Here is a 23,055-nt window from a genome sequence, read left to right on the forward strand (position 1 = left end):
CAGTACTGAGACATTGCTCACCTTAATTTCTAAAAGTTTGCACATTTCACACAGAATGATGTTGCTGTCTCTGTAATTCAGGAGGTGGAGGAGGACGGGCCTAGTGCCAGTGCCAGGCGGTGGCCTCCTCGTTGGGACCCAGTGAGCCCACTCAATGGAAAAGAATTGTGTGAACTCTGCTTCAGGTAATAGCATACAGATCCACCTCTTGGTAAAGAAGACAGCATACAGACTCTCCTCCCTCTCTGGTAACCCCACCACCTGAACATTGTTCCAGCAGGAACGGCCTGTGACATCCTCCAACTTGTGTTCTAGGGCATGAACTTGATCAACTAATGACTGGATTGTGGCAGTGTTATCTCAGGTGATGGGCTGGAGTTCAGACAGTGTAAGTATTGTGTCCCAAACCTTCTCCATGAGCTTGCGATGGTCTGCATGAAGGAGACTAAAGTTTGCTGTGACCTTGTTGATCCGCTCCTCCAGCGATGCTCGTGTCGACTCAAGTGTGGCATTTACCTTCTACACTGCTTGTAAGACCATGTCCAGTTTAGTGCCCAGTGACACTTCAGAGAAGGGATGTTCAGGCCCCAGGCACGCCTCTGGCAAACGCTGAGTGGTTGTCCTGGCAGAGGTAGGAGCCAGTGGACCCCATGGAGTGAAGACGACCCATGGCCAGCTCCTGGGCTATGGGCATCAGAAGGAGCGGTGCCAAGTGGGCCCCAACAAGGGGACGAACAGCCGTGCACAAGTAGATGAGGCAGCACCGTCCCGGTGCCTCCATTTCCACAGCAGCGCGGTCAGCAGGAGAAGTTACAAAGACCTACATGCCCGGTGCGGGGACAGGATTGGGGGCCATGGACAGTGCAGGTGATGCCATGCCGGGGAGCAAAGGGGGAGGGAGGGCGCCAACACATCAAGCACAGCGCGATGAATATGGGACGTCAGCGCACAGTAATTTAGCGTGATTGAGTTCCTCAATGCGTGGACAAATCCTTGGTGTGGGCCTTCTTGCAGCGCGGCTGTCACATCAGCTAGTACACCAGCTTCATTAGGGTCAGGAAGCCTTGCACCACAGTAGTAACCTTGCAGCCTAGAAAGGATCAGCTTCAGTCTGTGCAACTCGCATGATCGCCGTTGGCTGCCAGGACCCAGTCAGGAAAGGGCCCCACTATGTTGCTGCACACCTCTACCTGCGCAGACCCTAGTGCGTGCAATTATCAAGCAGGGGGCCTAGGCCTGACACCACCCTTGTGCCCCGTCGGTCACCAGGCAGGAGTTGGAGGCCACGCAGCACATAAGAGGCCACGTAGCCTAGTGAGAGCTTTCCCAGCCCAAGCGGCCCACCCAGTTGTGAGTGTCCACTGGGACCCAGTCAGGGGAGCACCTGGCAAAGTCACTGTGTTGCACAGACCCCTCAGTAGATAGGGCGCATGGACGCAAGCAGGGGACCTGGGCTGACCTCACCCATGTGTCCCCGCTCACTCACAGTGTTGGGATCCTCCTCTCTCTCTTTATGGTACAGCTTCTGTTTTCAGCCAGCATCAGGTAGGAGAAGGAGGGGGCTCCCACACTGCTGGTCACCACACTTCCCGCACCACTCAGACCTGGGCCCGACATGGCCCCCAGGTCTCAAGATGATTAATGGCCAGGGGAGGGGGAGGCTCCTCATCGTCGGCTAGCCGCTCACCAGCTACCATGGTCAGCCGCTGACACCGCCAGCCCTGTCAAAAGTGACATTGGCGCACAGCCTATCTCCTCCGTAGGCGGTGGCCTCAGCTGGTTCATTTTGTCTTTCTGCAGCCGTAGATGACCGTTGCCTGACTCTTGATTAGGGTAACAGTATTGACCTGATTGTTTTTTTTTAAACTCTTGTATTTGGAAAACAAAGCATTTTCACAAACATTGATAAATCAGATCATACTGATGAAAAGAATATACAATTATTTTGCCACCAAAGGGTGAAACCCTGAAATAATGTGAAGGGAAATAAAAACATAAAACATAAAGTGCAGGGTGTATCTTGAACATTGAAGTTATCAAAGACAAACCTGAAGGTAACAGTATCTAGTCATTACCACCCCAAACATTGCTCAACATCACCCTCAGTGGATCCCAGATCTTCCTTAACTTGGCTCTTCGCTCATCATAGACTTTTAACGACATTTCAAGGAAGCCTGTATTAAAAAATTCATGCCACCAGAGCATCAGATTTAGGGCATCTCTGGATAACCAGTTTCAAGCCAGAACTAATCGTGCCAAAGAGAATGCAAAAAAGTAAATCCCTGCGTGATGAGATGGGATGGATGGAGAATGCCTTAATACTACCAAGTTTAGGGTCCCAGGCCAAATTAACCTGACAGATCCACTGAGTTTCCCCATAATGATATCCCAAAAATGACCAATGGAGGAACAAGCCGCAAGAATATACATGGGTGTCGCTGGGTCTGTGTGCACATTGAAAGTATTTGGCATCTTGTCTAACCATCATAATATAGAGACAGTTGGGCGTATCATAAAAATAATTTACAAACTTGAAATGAGCTTTCACCCTCTAGACATTTAAAACACTCTGTGCCAGCATATTCATGCGTCTGATGTTATCCAAGCATACCTCGACCCCAAGATACTTACTTCACTTATCTGCCCTGAGTAAAAAGGTATCCTCCCTCCACCCCGTCTAAACTGAAGATATCTTTTCATAAACCAAGCTAATGATCCCCTTAAGAGGGCCTCTTATCAGGTGGTTCAAAAAGCTGCTCGAGGAACAGCAGATATCAACCATCTTCATACTACCGAGGATATGTCAAAGCTGTAAATATTGAACAAAATCCAGTACGGGTGAAGAAATGCCTTTTCTGGAGAGTTTCATATGAGAGAAGAATGCCCCGTTATGTAATAGTCCCAATGTGACAAGTTTAGAGCCCTCCCAAAACACAAGAAGCTCTCCTTGACCTGCCAAGGCAAATTAGGATTATAAGTAAAGTAGGTGTATACCTTATAAAGTATTATATCTGGTAGCTTCTTTCTAAAGTAAGACCAAATTGAATAAAACACCCTTTAGGGCCCTTTTGAAATAGGCAGTGTCAATAATACCTTTGCAGGGCACAATGTCCCAATGACCACGGCTCCCTACCAAGGACCTTTATTAATCGTGACATGAATGCAGCCAAATAATAGAACCACAAGCCATATATGGAGATACCCCTTCTCTCCTGTGGCAATTGAAAATACTGTATACTGGACCTAGGCTTCTTATAGCTACAAATGAATTTTTGCCAAGATGCCTTGAGCCTATCAAAAAGGCTTTGGGAAGATAGAGTGATATACATCTGGAAAGATACAAGTAACGTGGTAAAATAGTCATTTTCATCAGGTTAGACCTCCCAATTACCTCAAGTATAATCTAATTCACTTATTAAAGATCTCGACTTGGAAAGATTTGACCAAAGTTATATTCTATTATCTTTTCCATCTTTAACGAGAGTACGATGCCGAGATATGTGGTTGAATTGACCTAGCGCCTTTCTTGACCCGGAGCAGGATGTGAGTCCTATCAATCTTAAGTTTGTACACCAAAGCAAAGCCAAATTCCCAAGCTATTGCTATGCCTGGGCGGAGCTGGTAGAGCGGAACTACGGAACTCCGTGGACACTCAGCAGCCCACCTCCAACCACTCCTAGGAAGAATTACATTGAATATACTATACTTTAATATACTTTAAAGGTTAAAAAATCAACACTTACCTTTACTTCCTCCTCTTCCTCGGTTTCACTATGATCTGCGCATGCGCATTTCTCGCAAGGAATGCACATGTGCAAGCGCTTGCACAGATCATTGTGAAACTAAGGAAGAGGAGGACATCCACCCAGGGACGCCGCAATTAAGTTAAGTGTTGACTTTTTAACCTTTCGGGTATAATTAATATAATTCTTCCTAGGGGGATAGAGGTGGGACAGGGCAACTCAGTTTCGCCGCAAAGAGTGCCGAGTTGTGCCTACTCCAGGTTCTCTGAGGAACGCGGAGTAGGCACAACTCCACACACTTCGCGGGTGGAGCGGAGCTCTCCGCCCTTGGTGAGCTATTGCACCTGTTGCTAATAGAGCGATAGCCGGGGTGACAGTCAGGATAGTCACACCATCCGCATGAGCCTAGAGCCTAAAACCTTCAGCTCTAGTCAATGTATTTGTAGCGGGCGAATGTCCTTGTCTATTTTCAAAGCTTGGAAGTAAGGCTCAATATAGAGTGCAAAATGTTGAGGAGACCCCTGACCGTGCCCTTAGTGATCGTTATGGGGTCCAACAGCTTACCCGAGTAGGAAACCCTGGCCTTCAATCCCTTATATAGTTGTTGAACACGGGTTATAAACCGGGGGCCAAATTCTGAGGCACCCATAGTTGCCTAGACAAACAACAAGGAGCCCCTGTTGAAGGATTTTTCTGCATCAAGCATTATCATTCTGACTAGGCCCCTTCCTGCTGCCCTACTTCCAAAGCAGTGATAGCCATATTCACATGTGCAGGGGTATCACATCCTGGTATAAACCTGTGTTGATTTTCGCCAACCAAGCAAGAGATCACAGAGGATAATCTATTGGCCCACACCTGAGTATAGATCTTGGAGTCTGTGTTAATCAAAGAGACTTGGCAGTAGGAGCCACACAGCTGGGGATCTTTCCCTTTCTTGGAAAGATAACAATATTAGTCTCCACCAAAGGCCCAGGGACCTGTCCCATACATCCCAAGGATTTACAGAGATCACAGAAATGAGGTGCCAGAACATGAGAAAAAGTTGCATAAAATTTGAGAGAGATTTGGTGTGGATCAGTAACTTTCGCCTTTTCCAATTGGTTGACTGCAGCTTTGGCTTTGATCAAAGTAATGGGGACCAAGCTAGATTGCTGAGGTCTAGTCCGTTCACAATGATAATACATTCTTATAAATTGATCGGTAGCCTCTGGGAATGCAACCTTATTCTCACGATAGAGCCTCTGGTATAACTGATGGAATCCTTCCAGTCTAAGTCTGTGATCACTAATTTGCTATCTCTTATCAGTAAGGATCTTCTGAATGATATTAACACTAGTTCTATCCTTAACTATAAAGTAGAAGGTTCCCTCCATGTCTTCTAAAAGGTGGTTAGTTGCTTATACCATTGTCTCTCCCTGGGGGCAAATTGATCAATTGCAAGTTGATATAAAAAGAGATAAAAATACTGCAGTCCTGATCGATTACATTCTGTGCTAAGTGATGTTCAATTGAACCAGCGGAAGTAGGTAAGTGAGCATCCATCTTGCCCTGCTCCTTCTGCTGATATGAAGAGTATTTTAAAGTGTGCCCTCTACAAAAGGCTTTCAACGCATCCCATATTGAAAAGGAAGATGCCGAACCGATGTTTAGCTCTAGATAGTTCCTCAATTCTTTATTCATGGAATTAATTTATTAATTATCAAGAAGGAGTCTTCTGTCAAAGGTCCACATATGGGGCTGATGGAGTTGAGTGGATTGCTTCACTCGTAAAAACAGAGACAATGAATTATGATCAGAAATCACCCTCGGGTTCAACTGTGTATTGAAATGTGATAGCAGAGAGTAACTGATGAGGAACATATTGATCCACAATAACAAATTATGCAGGACCAAATAAAAAATAAACCCAAGTTCCCTGGGGTGACAGTTCCACCACAGTTCTACCAGGGCATAAGAAGCCATTAATTGTTTTAGAGCTTCCCTTAGACACTTTTTCCCATTATTAGCCATAGTCCGCATCCCTAGACGCGAAGAATCAAACCCAAGGTAGAGAGTGACATTGAAATTACCGCATAAAATCAAGGGCTCAGGCCATTTATGTAATTTGGCCAGAAGAGCATTAAAAACGGTGGGGTAATCCTGATTAGGACTATAACTATACATAAAGTAAAGTAAGCATCCTCCCGGAACATCATCACAATAGGCCATCGGCCATTCTGATCCAAGCTGTGCCCCACCATTGCCCAACTGTAATCCTGCACCAAGAAAGCTAATCCCCTCTGACCGTGAGTTAAGCAAGCGGTACAAAGAACTCAATACCCCAATTCATCGACCAAAGAGATTTGGATCCTAGAGAGCTGGGTCTCCTGCAAGCAGACAATATGCCGGTGTTGATGATATAATTCATCCCTAATTATTTTGCGTTTATGGGGCACCTTAATACCATTCAGATTACAAGAGAGAATGTGCATTTGCTGATCATGTTGATCATGACTATTAACACAATTAGCCATAATCATAACCTGTCCAAGACCTGATGAATCCTGAAAAAAGACCAGAAGGCAACCTCAAACTCCACCGACGATCAATACCCATGATCACAAGCTTTTTTTGTCTCCAATTTTTGTTTTTTTCCTACAACCCAACCCAAATGTTACTCCTTCTTTAAAGCAAAATCCAGTGTAAAAATCATAGCACCTTCCTCCCTGAAAAATTCTCCCGTCACTCCCACCCCATCCAGATCCCCATCTAGACCCCCAAACCAAAGCCCCGAACATTACCCATCACTCACCCCCCTGGAAGCACAGAAAAGATATCTGACCCTGCAAGTTGTCGTACATAGCAAAGCTCCCCCCAACATGGCCCCCGAGCCTAGGATACAGAAGAGAAAAAAGGAGAAGATTTTTTTGTTTACGTAAAATAAGCCCATAATCAGAAAATCAAAAGATTGGACAAAAAACGAAAAATTAGAAAAAAAAGACAACAGAGGAGAGGAAGATGATCTCCGCGCCCCCCCCCCCTTACTGTGAGCGACAAGCGAACAAGAGAGAACAAATAAGAACAGGAATGTAAGTAGGAGGACAATTAAAAATCAAGGGCCTTATTTATGAAGGCTTTGCGCCGCCAGTGCGTCACTTTTAACATGGGAAAAAGTGACGCACCGGTGGCGCAAGGCTTTCATAAATAAGGCCCCAAGGGTCTAAGGTAGTAGAGATGGCTCTAGCTGTGGTGAAAAAATGTATAGCATTAAAATGGATGACTAACCGATCACCTACCAAGAAACAATGGTTGTAGGAAGTAGCTCAATGGGTATGAGTGGCATGTGGTGTAAGACACATATGGGTATACATCGGGATTGACCAGGGGAGTACAATGGAGCGGGACATGGTTGAGGTCCGATTACAACAAGAAATTGAGGAACCTATTGTGGAGCCGGGAACAGATTAGAGATGAATGAAAAGTAAATATACTAGAAGGTTTTAGGGTGGGTGTGTTTACTGGGTATAAGCGCCTCGGTGTGTATTGCATACAGTTGAATCTATGGTACTTGAGTGTCATGTCCAGGCCTGGGCGTAGTTTGCGGAGTTTTGCTATGTGGAACTCCACAAAGTGGCAGAAAAACTCTGCGGAGTTCCGCAACTGGTTTTTCTGCTTGTGCTCGCAAATTACCGCTCGCGAGCTCGAACAGGGAAAAAACTCAGCAGCACTACGTGCAGCAGAATTTTCTGTACTCCGCGAGTCCACCACCCAGGCCTCGTCATGTCCTGCCTCTTAGCGCAACACGTTTGCAGTGTATTACCTCTCTATTTGGATCCGTGGGCAAGGATCCTAATGTTTTAAAATGATACTAGCCTAATTACTTGTTGTTCAGCAAACTACTTGTACAGCAACCAACCCAAAACTACCCTCTGCGGCCTCATTTCTTTCACATAGCGAGGGCTTCATATGCTTACGTCCAGGTTACCTACAGAGACCAAAATCGAACTTTGTAAATCTGCGTAATCATCAGAATCATTAGAACGGGTGCAGAGTTGCCTTAACAGGTGCTGCTTTGATTAGGAACTCAAAATTGGATGTGTTGTCTGGATATTAATCCTCATCCATTTGAACTTCAGTTTGTCACTCCGCACCTTTGTTCATTCTCTTTGACAAATATATTCCATGTGACCATAGTAAACAGCTACTGGTCACTGCATTCCACCCGTATTCTCCCTTTAACCATTATATGCAATTGTTACTTGAAGTTTTTCTGCGTTCTAACCTGATTTCCTTCTGGAAAAAAATTATACTTTTTATGTTAAGTTTAAAAGGATGTAGTACTTTTAAAACGCACTAATTATTTGAGTGTCAGTTTGCATTTTAAGTCTGTTGGCTTTCAATCTAGTTTATCAGTGCTAACCTTTTTAAAAAGTGGCAACCTGTGACATGTTTAGGTCTAGGCATAATTGTATTTACACCAGAGGAATTCCAGAATTGTGTAGTATGCGAGCACACGACTCTGCTGGCTCTATTAGGGGAGATCCTTCATGGTTTTCACTTCAGACAAACCCTTACATTAAGATAACTCAAGAGGTAACAATGTTTCCATTTCTGTAAGTCTCACTTGTTTGAAATACCTTAGGGAAGAAAGTATTTCAGTCATTTGTTTTATGTGGCTATATTCAAATATTCCCTGTTGTTCTAATCTTAGCAGGGCGGTTCCAGTAGTGTACCCATCAAATTCTGTCAAATCTAAGAAAGCATCCGTGGTCTTCCGGGAGCATTTCTGTTTTGGGGAAAGTTGCTGTGTATGCTGGTATGCAGCGTCTGTTTTTTAGGCAATAGTTCATGGATGTTTAATCCCTTTTGGTAAGCAAGTCGACCACACCTCACTGGCCTAATGTCCAGCTCATAGCTTTGCTTATCAATTCCTCTCTACCTGTAACTCTTTTCCCACTCTCTGTTCCCACAACATTGGGATTGCAAAAGTGGCAGAAGTAAGAGGTAGAAAAAGTCAACTTTGCGTGACTCTAGCTTTCTGTTGATTTCTCTAGCATTAGCTCTGGTTGTTGGGATAACTGTGGGCCTGTAGTTTCATAGAACTGTCAATGTCCAAGCAACTTTTGTAGCTCTGGTTTGTTTGACAGCGTGGGAACAGAAATTAATGCAGTTTGAAATCTGGCAGCATTTTGACATTTCCAAGCTAACTTAATTGTATAAATATGATAAATTAGATTGCTTGGAGGAGACCTATTTTGGAGTGAGTGAGTTGTGGCAGAGATCTCACAAATGAATGTCAATATCATTTACAGTATGCAAATAGGCTTCTGTGAGGAACACTCTGCTCAACCCTATGAGTTCGTTATAAGGAGCAAGCCGTTCCTTAAATAAACAGTTCAATAAATGGTTTTTATTGTACACTGAAAGAGACTAGGTGTTTGGTGTTTTTCATTTCTTGTCCCATTTGCAAGTGTTGCAGGTTGTGGTGGCAGAAATCGTCACAAGACTGCCTGGGTCCCTTTACAACACTTCTGATGAGTATTTTGTTGTCAGAAATAGTTTATGTGTTAACCTGCTAAAGCGCATGCTCTGTCAATTCGAGTTAGTCTAGGTCACTGTTCTTGTAATATGCTACCCCTATTTACACTGCATAAGGGTCACACCCGTAAAAGAAAAGGACATATAACTTCTCACTCCTAGAGATTAGGGATCAACAGGCACATGCGTCAACCTTTTTTGTGAGCGCAAATGGTGCGATTCGCCAAAAATCGGCTGTTGCATCCGCAAAAAGGGCTTTTGCAATGCATCAAGGTGTAAGGCACTTGCAATTTAAGAAATCACAATTTAATGCGATTTCTTAAATTGTGATTGCATTTAAGGAATCGCAATTTGAGATTCCTTAAATACAGTGCAAGAACCACTTTTAAATAGCAATTTCGCTCTTTGGGGCTCCAAATTACTGAGCAATTAAACTGGTTGGTAATTTGCAAAAACTTTTTTAACCCGTTAAGTGCTGCTATTGGCCGTTGAACGTTCGGAGCACTACCTGGCTGGTGCTTCGCACGTTCAACGGCCCACGCAGCCCCGCCTGTTTTTAAAATGGCCGCACTGCCGCGAAAAAACGGCCGCGGTTAACGGGTTAAATGCACTAAAGTGCATTTTTCAAAGTTTCATTTTGCGAACACACATGCTTTTGGGGCATGTGTATGTGCAACATGGGTGCACATCACAATTTCAGGGGTGTAACAGGGTGTCCTTTTGACACCCTTGCACCCTTGAATTTGCATGCGTAATTTGCGAGTACCTATTGGTACTCACAAATTGCGCATGCAATCTCCCATTCATTCCTATGGGCATGTAGGCCCATAGGAATGAATGGGGAGCCTTTCCTTAATTGCGAGTCGCAAATTGTGAGTCGCAATTAAGGATTGTTTAGGAATCGCTATTTTTATAGCGGTTCCTACATGCATAGGCATTTGTGAGTCCTTAATTGCGATTCCTTAATAATCGCAATTAAGGACTCGCAAAATCCAACCTTGATGCATGTGTCCCCAAGTGAAGAACTAGTAGCGATGACATTGGTGGGTGAGCAAGATGATTCATAGATAGCCTTGAAAGTGGAACATGTGTTTTGGGGAAATGAGAAATCCTCTTATTGAGAAATTGCATATTTTTAAATTTTTATTTGTAAGCAGTTGGAACATTTAGATTAGAAATGTTGTACATAGCAATAATGGCGGTACAAAGGTAGTGTGTGTTCTTTAGATTACTTAACAATCATCAGCATTACTCCAATTCCAAATACAAATCCAAAAATTCTTTATTTCGGTCATCAAGACCATAAAAGATACATACAAATACATTTAGACATTTATAAAATAGAGGAATACATTTATAATTATAAAAACACCTCATAAAAGTTCATTACCAGGATGTCAGAACATATTAGAAAAAAGACCAAATCATAATTAGGAAACACAATTCATGGGATGATCCGAAAGCACAGTCTGTGGTGTGAAAACAGTTTTCAATGTTTACAACAGTTGTGCGTTTAACATTTTTTTCCTGATTTGCCACATAGCAAGGATACATTTTGCCACTGCGAAAACTATGTGGGGCAAGGTACTAGTTCTTAATACTCTATACGCATGCATGTGGCTCTTAAATCCCAAATTCCTGCATAGGGGTACCAACCAATGTTTCCTTGGTCTCTGATATGCAGGACAAAAAAAGAAAAAGTGTGTTTCGTCTTCATCATGGGAATTACACCCTGGGCAGATTTTGTCATCAGAGTGAATCCAATTACAAGTGAAGGTTTTGATTGGCAGAGTGTTAAGCCTCCACTGTATAAACAGCTTCCTGGCTAAAATGGGATAAATAATATCCATAAAACCTTCAAATTCATATGAATTTTTGGATTGTAGGAAACGCTCGGTTAGGGTGCCGTGCTTAACCGTGGTCAAGAGGAGATCCAAGCTTTTCTCCTTGTGGATCGGTACCAAACGTTTTCGGGAAAGCCTTTGACATCCCGATTCAGGTGCCTCCCATAATTCAGGTAATTTTAACCAATAGAGTTCTTTTTTTATGTAGGTCAACCAGGGAATTTTATCACGTTGGTTCAATTCCATTACATGAGCAAGGTCTCTCCTGTAATGGGCAAGCTCACTGGTAGACCAGAGCCTATGCCAGAATCTTATTGGCTTAGACTCCAACTCAGCAGTGATAGATGGTAAACCCATGTCCAGTCTTAAAGGAAACAAAGGTGTGCTCCGGGGGAGGGCTAGAAGGCGTCTGAGGAAGTTGTTTTCAACACTGGCGAGAACCGAACCTGCTCTGTGCCCCATAACTCACTGCCATATGAAGCGGCCTCTTTGGCCTACAATTTATACAATTCCAGTGCCGGGCTTATTGGTTTGAAGGTTGACGAATTTGCAACCTTCAAAATCGCACCGGACAGTTGCGACAGCTTAAGCCGAGATCTTATAATTTGGGGTTCCCAGGATAGGTTCTCGTGTAAGGTTACCCCCAGGTATTGAAAAGTTGTGACCCTCTCTAGACTGACAGAACCCAAGGTGGGATTGGGTCTGGTTTTTGTAGATGGATTAAAGATCATGAATTTGGTCTTCTCTGTATTGATCTCTAGACCATGTTGTCTACAGAAAAGATCAAATCCATCTAGGATCCTTTGAATCCCCATGGGGGATTTGAAGAGCAGGAGGGTGTCGTCAGCAAACATAACAGCTGGCACCCTCCTGCCGGCCAAAAGGGGGGCGTCGTTGTCTTTAACGTCATCAAGGTGAGATATAACGCTGTTATCAAAGAGGCAAAACAGGGTTGGCGCCAAGACGCAACCCTGCCTTACCCCTCTGAGAACAGGAAATCTTGATGACAGCGCACCGTCCCTGCCACACCTAACCTGCGCATAGTTGCCCTGGTGGAGCCTAATTATGGTGTGCAGCAGATGGGATGGGACACCCAACTCCCTGAGGACCTGCCAAAGCTTTTTTCGTGGGACCAAGTCAAAGGCTGACCTCAGATCCATGAACACCATGTATAGCCTCCCCCCCTCAATCCTCATCGTCTTCCAATACAGGAGGATGAGGCGGAAGACCTGGTCCATGGTGGATGTGTTTTTTCTGAAGCCAGCCTGTAGGGGACTCAGGATTTCATTTGCCTCCATCCAATCATTGAGGTGGTCCAAGAGGAGGCGAGAGAAGAGTTTTTGGGGGACATCTATGAGGCTGATCGGCCTATAGTTGGCTGGGAGAAGAGGGGAACCCTTTTTATAAATAGGCACTATCTCTGCTCCCAGCCAAGTACAGGGGATCTCCATACCTCCCAAGATGGCATTGAAAAGAATAAGGAGGTATGGACCCCAGATCTCAGGTTGTTGTCTAAAAAGGTCACCGGGCAATCGGTCTAGTCCCGGGGCCTTCCCCATTGCCAGTCTCTCTATTGCACTAACCACCTCACCAAGGGAAAACTCTAAGCCATCTCCAGGGATGGGTGTATCACTAAAGGCCGCTTCGTAGACAGGCTGCTCATTATCTTGATACAGTCTGGCGAAGTGACCTTCCCAGGCGGATGGTGCAATGTTGGAGTCCACTGCCGCTCTGGCCTCTCCCGTGTCATTATTCACCCGGGTCCAGAATTTTTTCGAATCCCTGGATTTTAAGGCCAGGGAGAGGTCATGCCAGTGATTCCAATCCCACTCCTTTTTCGCCAAGGCTGTGGTATCCTTATATTGGCTCCTGAGTTTGGCAATTGGGGTCCTATCTGCTCCTGCTTTAATAGCGGCAATTAACTCAGATTTAACCTTTTTACAGGTTGAGTTATACCATGATGGAACTCGGGTCTGCTTGCGACGTGGGGCTGCCATTGGGAAAAAGACCTCCGCGAGAGATCCCACTAGATTTTCATGGATGATTGCCAGTTTATTGTTAAAATCTTGGGGTCTGGGCTCTTCAATTAGGACTTCTATTTCTATAAACTTCGGGAGAGCTAAGTCAAAGATTTTTCTTATATTTTCCTCTGAACTTACAATTTTGCCCCATTTTACCCTTCGCCTATTAGAAGAGAGAGCCAGATTATCTGAGTCATCATGAGATTTAGCAGGTTGTGGCTCAGGCGCAGGAGCGGGGTGTTTCAGGTCCAATAGGAGAGCATTATGGTCACTATCCATTCTTGGGGATACTCTAAAATCATGAACCTTGGACCACAAACCGAGGTCGACAAAGATGTAATCCAACCTCGATTCATGGTCCTTCCTATTGAAGGTACACAGTGAGGGGCTGTCTGACGGGGTACGACCGTTGCAAGCCCTCAGTGCGTAATTCAAAGTAAGGGTCATGATTTGTACTGCAAGTGGGGACCAAGATTTGGGATGGGGAGATGAACAGGGTGGAACACCCCAGAAGTCATCTTCAGAGGTAAGGGCGCCCTCCTTCAAACCTTCCAGAGGTTCAAAGTGGCTGTTAAAATCTCCGCCCAACACTATTTTGTAGTCAGTTGGTAATGACCCCAGAAAAAACGAAAGATCTTCCAGGGTGGGAGATTCCTTAGCTACACTGACAGGGCGGGAATAGACGTTTACAATAGCCAATTTGGTTGCATTGGGCCACCTAAGAAGTACACACTGGATGTCTTGCGAAAACGTGGGAATGCTTTTTGCAACGCATCCAATGTGACTAGCCACCCAAATTGCTAGGCCCCCCGAAGGTCTCCCCTTTCCACTCCACCTAGCATGAATTTCGAATACTGCAAAGCCCTGGCTAGTCAATGGGTCCCTAGCCCACGTCTCCTGGAAAAGGCAAATATCAGTAGAGTCTAATAGGTACTCCCAATCAGGTGTGTGTAATTTATTTGCAATGCCAGCCACATTCCAGGAGAGGACCTTCAAAGTCTCAGAAATGGGGTTGGGAGGAGGCCCATCCAGGGTTTCTGGTATCATGCCTGCGTTTGCGAGTGCGGCCCGCTGTACTTCTATTACATGTGTAGATTGGGCAGTTGTTGCTAAACTAGCAGCAGAGATAACTTGGGGGGTTTGTGCGTTGCCATTATGATTTACGGAACGGGTCACTGAAGGGTCACTAGGGCCAGGCAGTTTCAAACCACAATCTTCCAGTTCTCTATTTGGAGTGTCAGTTACTACAGCACCCATCCCCTGTCCTGGAGGTGGCTCAACTACGCTGACTGGGCAACATTGCGTGGATAAACCCCTTCGGAGTCAATCTACCTCATCAAGGCAATTGAATCTATTTGGATGGGCAAAATTGAATGTGGTAGAATGGACGTTACGCCTGGGCCTATATCTAGTCCCATCTACAGCAAAGCCCACCCGTGTCCACCCGTCATCACTCCTCAAAGGTTTGGGGTAAAAGTACGAGAGGGGGACCAATTCAATGAATGTGTTACCTATGTTGCCGAACCAGTTGCAAATATAGGTAACAACCTGAGGGCTCTTAAAGCTGACAATTATGCAGTCCCCCACAGTTTTCTTGGCAGTATACCCAATCCAAGGCACCCTTCTAACCAATAGAACTTCTCCCTTTAAATCAGATGGAAGTGGCCTTTGGATATTAAGCCAGCTAATTACCTTGTTGCGTAAGGAGTCATAAGACTCCTTCACGCCGTTGGCCAGCGCAGGGACCCCCATCAATATTGCAGTATAGCCCATCGCTTCGGGAGGCAGGTTAACTGCCATACGCCTAGATTTGGAGCTATCCTGTGAGTTAGAGCTGTGACCTAGCACATTTGTTAGGCTCTCCTGGGTGGGTTGTCTAGCCGAGACTGGTTGTTTTGACTTTCTGGGGGGAGGGATCGGTGGGGCAGACCTGGGGAGTGGTACAGGAACGGTTTGAACACCGGGAGCTATAATATTATTACTCATCTCCCCAGTAGGAGCTATACATGTTGGAGGGGCCTGAGCAAAAGTTGTCGGAGGAGGACAGGGGACACCCATACCACTCCCTATTGTTCCATCAGGATTTACTCCACCCCCCGGCTGTGTTCGAATGCCCATACAGAGTCTCTCAACTACTGTCAATCTCGTATCTATCGAATCCAATTTGAGAATGAGAGGATTCAAGAGACCTTCGAGGACAGCGGTGAGTGAGGCAATAAGGGAATCTGAGGTGTTAGGGACAACGCCTCCAAATATAAATGGCTGTGTCAGCACTGGTGTAGATGAAATAGGTAGAACACCCGGAATCACCCCGTTCTTTCCCGAGCTTAGGGGCTCGGGAGCGCCCAAATTTTCCTCCACAGTAGATATAACAGTCCTTTTAGCACTTTTGGGCTTACTGGCTCGTTTTCTTTTAGTTGCGGGCTCCTCACTATCACCCATACATATTGACAAATTAGCATCCATGCCCTGATCCCCAGGTGGCACAATCTCTGTAACAGAGGAAACCTCTACATCACTAATAATACGTGATGTACCTCTATCCCTGGTCGCAGATGACGGTGTCCTGAGTTGTTGCAGAACTGACTCAATAGTCTGGTCAATGCTATCCATTATGGAGAGGTGGGTTGCATCGAGCAAAAGCGGAGTACTGGTATTTGTTAGTAACCCTGGCGAAGATAAGCAGGGACTATCTACGCCTTCCTCTGATACAGAGGTACCCTTCTTAGATACAAGGTTAGCTTTAAAAATAAATGTGTCCAATGTTCCGGAGAGAGTGGGAGCAGACTTGCTTCTATCTAGAAGCAACTACTAGCCATGATGGAACTTGTAGCGGTAATCTACCGTATGGACAGAGAACAAAACCAAGGAAACGGGACGTTAGGGGGATGGCCCGGTCCGGTCTCTACCGTTCTCTAACGGCCTCAAACGGCCCGCCCTTTGCCCGGGCTTAGCCCGCGCGCGTCCCGCGTGGCGCGTAGGCCTGCCTTGTTCTTATGGCCAATGGTCCTTCAGAATAACCAGGAGGGGGGGCGGGGTCAAGGGGGAAGAGTCTCGCAGGTGCGGCCAACAAGCAAGCCGCTGACGCTCCTGGGACTCGCAGTCCCACTCTTCCTGCCGCCGCCGTCCACACAGGTGACCTCAGCTCCCAGATGATCGCAACAGGAAACCCCAGCAGTCCAAGTGTCAGTGAGAAAGCCTCTAGCGGCACCCGCGGAGCGGGGGCCGCGAGGCGTGGGTTTAAGCTCCTGGGAGGGGGCGGGGTCAAGGGGGAAGAGTCTCGCAGGTGCGGCCAACAAGCAAGCCGCTGACGCTCCTGGGACTCGCAGTCCCACTCTTCCTGCCGCCTCCGTCCACACAGGTGACCTCAGCTCCCAGATGATCGCAACAGGAAACCCCAGCAGTCCAAGTGTCAGTGAGAAAGCCTCGAGCGGCTCCCGCGGAGCGGGGACCACGAGGCGTGGGTTTAAGCTCCTGGGAGGGGGCGGGGTCAAGGGGGAAGAGTCTCGCAGGTGCGGCCAACAAGCAAGCCGCTGACGCTCCTGGGACTCGCAGTCCCACTCTTCCTGCCGCCACCGTCCACACAGGTGACCTCAGCTCCCATATGATCGCAACAGGAAACCCCAGCAGTCCAAGTGTCAGTGAGAAAGCCTCGAGCGGCACCCGCGGAGCGGGGGCCGCAAGGCGTGGGTTTAAGCTCCTGGGAGGGGGCGGGGTCAAGGGGGAAGAGTCTCGCAGGTGCGGCCAACAAGCAAGCCGCTGACGTTCCTGGGACTCGCAGTCCCACTCTTCCTGCCGCCGCCGTCCACACAGGTGACCTCAGCTCCCAGATGATCGCAACAGGAAACCCCAGCAGTCCAAGTGTCAGTGAGAAAGCCTCGAGCGGCACTCCAATTCCACATTTTTCCTCCCATTACCATTTGCTGGTTGTGAGGCCCTGCCTCACTCTTGGCACGTGTATCATGTAATCTTTCTTTTATTCAATTTAAAACGCGCTGCCCTTCCACCTACTAAAGGAGAACAAGAGCAACCTTGTTAACATGAGTAATGGGACGAGGAATGTGGAATCGGAATAATGCTGATTACCAATAAGAAAAATAAACATCACCTTCCTCTTCCACATTCCTCCTCCACTCACTAATAGCAGCTATAAAAAGCAATCATTATAGAGAAATATGATCTGTATCGAAGAAAAATTCCACGCTAAACAAAATCTTTTAATGATACACAAAAAAGGCCTAATAAAAACGAATAAGGGAACATTCCTTGCATTCAGAACCCTAGTACCAAATTGTGATACCGAGCCTTGAGCAACATGCAATCAATATTATCTCACAAAAGTGGATTGAGCTGCCCAGGCTGCTGCTGCACACATGTCTATCATGGAGACTCCTCCCCATTCAGCTCAAGAAGCAGCCATACTTCTAGGTGATCATGTCTGAATAGTTCAAGGATAAGAAAGACCAGCTTTAACACAATCCATCGAAATAACTACCTTCACCTTTATTTGCCTAACCAACATTTACAAATAAAGAGTCACATTTTCTGAAATTGCAGATCTGGACAAATAGACTGTAACTGCCCTTGCCACATCTATGATACCATCACAGTCAGAATCCAAAACCGGAAGAACAAGCTCTTGGGCTCTGTCGAAATTAGAAATTACTATTGGTCCTCAAAAGCTCTAAGATACGTAGGATATTGAAAAAAGCTGTTAATTCACCTATACATATAGCAGTAGATATGGCCACTAAAAACATCTGCTTGAAAGTAAGAAACATGAGCAGAACTTCAATTAAAGAATCCAGAACCAATAAAATATCCCAATTTTGTAAAATGTTCCTACTATAGGTCTGAGGATGTCATAACCTAAAACGTCAGGATACCCAGACTTCAATTTCAGACAAAGTTCCACAAGGAGAGCGAGATGCTTTGATGGACATTGAGTGGAGTTTGAAGGCAGCAGTATACCATCCCTTATCAAAGTTCTCCTGCATAAGTTGGTTAACATTATCTGGGAACACTGAACAGGGGATAAATCCTTAGCCTCACACCACTTTAAGAAGAAGGAGCAAAGAAGAAGGAGCAAACTCTTTTCTAGTCGATTCTCTCCTTGACACCTGAATAAAAGTAACTATGAATAAGGAAATATGTAATCTCTTCAACTTTCAAACTACTTGTCTCAAACATTGGAGAACTTGGACTGACTACAGCAGAGGAGTGACCAGGGGACACCTCCCTCAGTAGAGGGAACCAATGCCTTCTCTCCCAGTCGTATTTTCAATAAAATAAACAATCAAGTAAAAGCGGGCCCGCACCCCAAATACAATTAACAAAATCAAAAAGAAAGTAGGCCCAGCACCTGCTTAACCTAACTTGTGAGGGAAATCTGTCCGAGAACCTGTTTACATATCACAAATACTTTACAGAAAAAGAAAAAGGTCATACACTTAGCTTAAATTCAATAGGGAAGAAGGCTTGTGCTCTGCTAAATATAAAAATAAATGCACAAGACCTTTTCCCAGGCCCAAACACTAGGAAGGTAGATCACCAAACACAAGGGCACACACAAAAAAACAAGATGAGCTATGCACTTGTTCCCTTTCAGTAGTTAAAGGAGCAGTGTGTTTTCAATTAAATAAAAGAAAGTTTGCTTGATACAAGTGCCCAGAGTGAGAAAGCTCCTCGCAACTGCAATTAGTAATGGATCGAGGAATATGGATGTGGAAAGTAAACTGATTTCAATACTAATAGTAGCAGTTTGTAGAGGATGCAGTTTTTGTTAGTTTGACAACTGATCTTGCGCAGGTATGCTGAGATGCAGTGTGTGCCTAGGTAGGTTGAAAAGTAAAAAAGTTGAGAACCTCGTCAAGAGGTACAGAGACAGCGATAGTGAGTGATTATATCTAAAGATAAGGATCTGAAAGTTCTCCATCCCATTATCTGTACCACATTTGGGTGAATATATTTAATGTGAATTGAAAATTAAATAATCCATACTCTCTCATAGACAGTTCACCATTGAATTAGAAATGCACTGCTATATAAAAATCACAAACAGTATCCCTTTACTGGATTGTATATTATCACAAGACCCTAGGTGCAATACTTTTTTCATGAAAATGTTGGCTGAACTAAATTTGGAGCTAAGACATTCTATACAAAACCAAAGGAAGTGTAAGTAACATTTTGTGTAATAGCCTTTCTTACCCCTTTCAGCCACACATCTGATTTGTTGAGCCATCAGATTCTTAGGAATCTCCATGTTGCAAAATAAGATACGTCTCTCTAAAACATCCTGTGTGTGAGTAAAAGTTACAGAAGGGGTTTCTATGCTTTACTGAGGAAATGCAATTATAATAGCAAATCATGACTGATGTATTTAGATCTGAGTACATGCATAAGATTAAAGTTTGATATTCTTAAATATCACAGCCTGTTTTACTTTCATGAATGCCTATTTGAGCAAAATAACGTATATTTGAAAAATCTCAGTGGATAGGAATGTGTTGTATCTTTAGCCGCAAATACCTACTGCTTAATGTCCTTAACTGAATCTATTCCCTCAAAGTTGCCATATACAAGGTTGCTATTACTATTAAGTATACATGGGTATTCCCTTAGAGAAGCAGTTTGATATATCAAGAAATAGTGAAGGGACTGGTCAGAGTTGTTGCTAAAGTGATTTTAAAGCACCATTTTTACATTCCTGCCTATGTCTGCCAGTAAGCAGGTCCTTGACGACCTGTGACACAGGGATTCCCTGATTTAGAATACATAAGAACATTGGGCACCTACAAAAGTGTGGTCTCTGGCTTTTACAATGTGCTTTTGGAACGTCTCTTCTCAAACTAAATGATCTGAAACGCTGCGAAATACTGGTAAGGACTATCCAGATGACTAGTCTCTGTTGCTTGAAATATACAATCAGCTTCTTTGAGAAGCAAAGTTTAAAATTCTACTTTAAAAAATATATAATAAGTCGTATTGGACCCCATATAGAGTGTGCAGGTGTGATCTTCTACACGTGCTGCATACTTGAGTATTGCTATTGCAAATTTATGTTTATTCCTTTAGACTGATTAGAGGATACTGGACCGAAGACCTAATATAAACTAAAACATCATTGCCTACAATGCTCTCCCCCTATCCCACAGGTTCCTCTCCCAGGAACCTCACTCTTAATACCAGGCAAGTAATGAGTTGCTGCATATACCTCGTCTTGCATTATTGAAACCTGATCATGACACAGCACTTCCATGCAGCCCTCTCAATGTGTATGACACATTAAGCTCCTGTATATTGACATCCCTCCTCATTTGGCTCCATCGTCTTCTCTATACAATGGCCACAATCACTAATGAGTCCATCCCAGGACACCGAGCTTGGTCTTACACAAGTCTAGACCTCTCAATGTTGCCATTTATAGTTGACAATGGTTCCTCATGACTAGAGTAGAGTTTTCCCCTTACCCTGTTCCCTTCTCTTGATCTGTTATTTCTCTTAGTATTGAATGATATTAGGTCTTGATGATGACAACTCGTAAAGAAAACTAGTTTCCATCTCTGTGCATATGAGTCATGGTTGATGCTCATGGATATGACAGGCCAATGGTAGCTGAGCAATATATGCTTTGTATATTTTGCGTTCTCCAAAAAGGAGAGATATTGAGGAGAAGATGTGGTGTTTCGGGCAGAGCTACTAACCTTGTAACTGGGGAACCTGTTTCCTGTGATTCTGGGCAAATCACCTAATCTCCCCATGCCTAAAGAAAATTAATGTGGCCATGTGTAATGTATTGGGTGCTCATGTCAAGCGCTGCAATACCCTTGGGCCGAGTTCACACTATATAAAAAACTGCAAAATACCAATTAGATGCTCGGAGTAGATAAAGTTGTAAAACTTCACTTACTTACGGCAAACTTCCTACAAAGGTACTTTTGGTGGAAATTTTTCCTTTTAAAAATAGTTTCTGATTTTGTGCAGAGTGCAACTTTGAGCAACTCTGTGAATGAAGTTATACCTTTGTACACCCCTAACTGCAGAGCAAGACATTCCTCGGCATGTTCAAACCACTGAAGTTTGATCTTTCTTTGTTTCTTTGGATACAATTCTCTCTATGGTGTGGTATGGTATTCTGTCCTTCAGAATTGTTTTAAAAAAATATTTTAACGTAGTTTATAGACAGTTCTGATGAAACTTCAGCGGATGCGGACAGAAGGGAGAATACATTTAGTTATCATTATCTTAAATGCATTTTAGTAGATATGCAGGTATATTCATTTATTGGCATGATACATTTTACAGAATCTTTTACTTGTGCTAAGGATTCACCAATTTTCCATGTTGAAGTTGTGATAAAAGAGTATAATTTATTCGAAAGATGACTTTCAACATCAGGTTTTAATTGTATTTTCTGTATGCAGGCCTTTACATTATTAATTGTTAATCACTGCTTTTGAAATTCATAGTTTTCTATTTTTAACCCTAGTTTTAATTAACAAAATATAGAAGTATTCTGTTTAATTTGTACTAAGACTGGGACTAAGATATTAAATAAATGTATTATAAGTATTTCAGTGGTATAATTGGGAAACATTTTTTTTAGACAAGTATTAAGGACTGGATGAAAACTCCATGGAAGCAAGTAAATGTGGAGCAAATGGACATGGAACTAAGAAGATTTGCCAAGGTAATTAACCGCCTGCGGAAAATCGCGCTTGTCATTTATTTGATAACTTAAATCTATTAAAGTAAGTAAAGCCTCCTTGGCAGTATTGCTAATACTTGATGGCAAAAGATTAATGATTCAAATGTTGGAAAGCAAGTGAACAAAACCACACTGATAAATTATTTAGGCAGAAAATGACATCACAGGAAAAATGGTTACCACCATCTTGGATTGGGAAACTTACATAACAAATGCAACCATCGTGGATTGGAACAGAGTTAACACGAGCCGCACCTATTTGTGTTTCCTTGAGGTGACTGATGTAAGAGTATGAATCTTTTATTTAAGATCCCTCTTTGTCTCTAAGCTCTCACCTGCTACCTGCTGATCTCCCAGCCTAGTGCTCCACAATTCTTAAGCAGCAGCATACTTCCCATACTGGTGCAGCAGCTGTGGAAGCACTGACTCTTGCTAGGCAGAGCAGCAGCATGGACCTTACAGTATGAGTATGAGTGCCTAAGTCACACTGCCTCCTCCTCAGAAACATGAGGTTGATCAGCAATGTTTCTGCCTCTGCTGAGTTCATTCCCTGATAGGGAAGGCCCCAGTGTCAGCCGGCACAGGTAAGAGCAGTGGGGTTGGGCGGGGCTGGAGCATGGTGGGGGGGAGTTGACAGACGACTGGGTTAGTAAAATGAAATAAAAAAATAATAAAACCACTTACCATGTACTCACCGCATCGCCAAAGCAGCGAGCGCAAGGTAAGTGCAAGCGCAACATAAGTGATTTTATTTATTTAATTTTACCTACCCTGTCGTCTGTTAACTTTGACCCCCGACCCCGCCCTGCCCCTGAGCCAGCCCCACCACTGCACCACTCTTACCTGTGTTGGCCGCCACTGGAAGGCCTGCCAACTGTGGTTTGGAAAATCGTTTTTATTGATCCGATGTCACAGGAAGTCAGATTTTGCCCGTGTTATATTTTCTTTAGTAGGTACTGCAAGAAACACAATAAACTGTTAAAGAAAGAAGAATGACATTGAACTACAATGTTTTTTTAAAAGAAAAAGAAGCTTTACTCTTCTTATAAGGTGAATGCACTTCCTGTGTATTTGCTATTTTCAAAGATGCATAGTAGTATTTATTACAGACATTTAATAGACTTTATTTAGAGTGGTAAGTGTGAGAAGATGGTTTATTACTTGGGGTAGATTGGTGTCTACCATAAGTAATAATCACTATCTTGCTAGCTCTATAC

The 23,055-nt window shown here is 44.2% G+C and overlaps 1 protein-coding gene across 1 annotated transcript in view; it reads left to right on the top strand.

Annotated features, from left to right (window-relative positions):
• The window catches only part of LOC144824202 (dynein axonemal heavy chain 11-like), a 3,356,387-nt gene that overhangs the window by 876,306 nt on the left and 2,457,026 nt on the right, over positions 1-23,055 (top strand). The window contains exon 33 of the mRNA XM_078683354.1: positions 21,737-21,820. Within this exon, the coding sequence (XP_078539480.1) occupies positions 21,737-21,820 (84 nt within the window). The remainder of the gene's footprint in view (positions 1-21,736; positions 21,821-23,055) is intronic.

Source organism: Lissotriton helveticus, chromosome 3_1, assembly GCF_964261635.1.
Source record: "Lissotriton helveticus chromosome 3_1, aLisHel1.1, whole genome shotgun sequence".
NCBI lineage: Eukaryota > Metazoa > Chordata > Amphibia > Caudata > Salamandridae > Lissotriton > Lissotriton helveticus.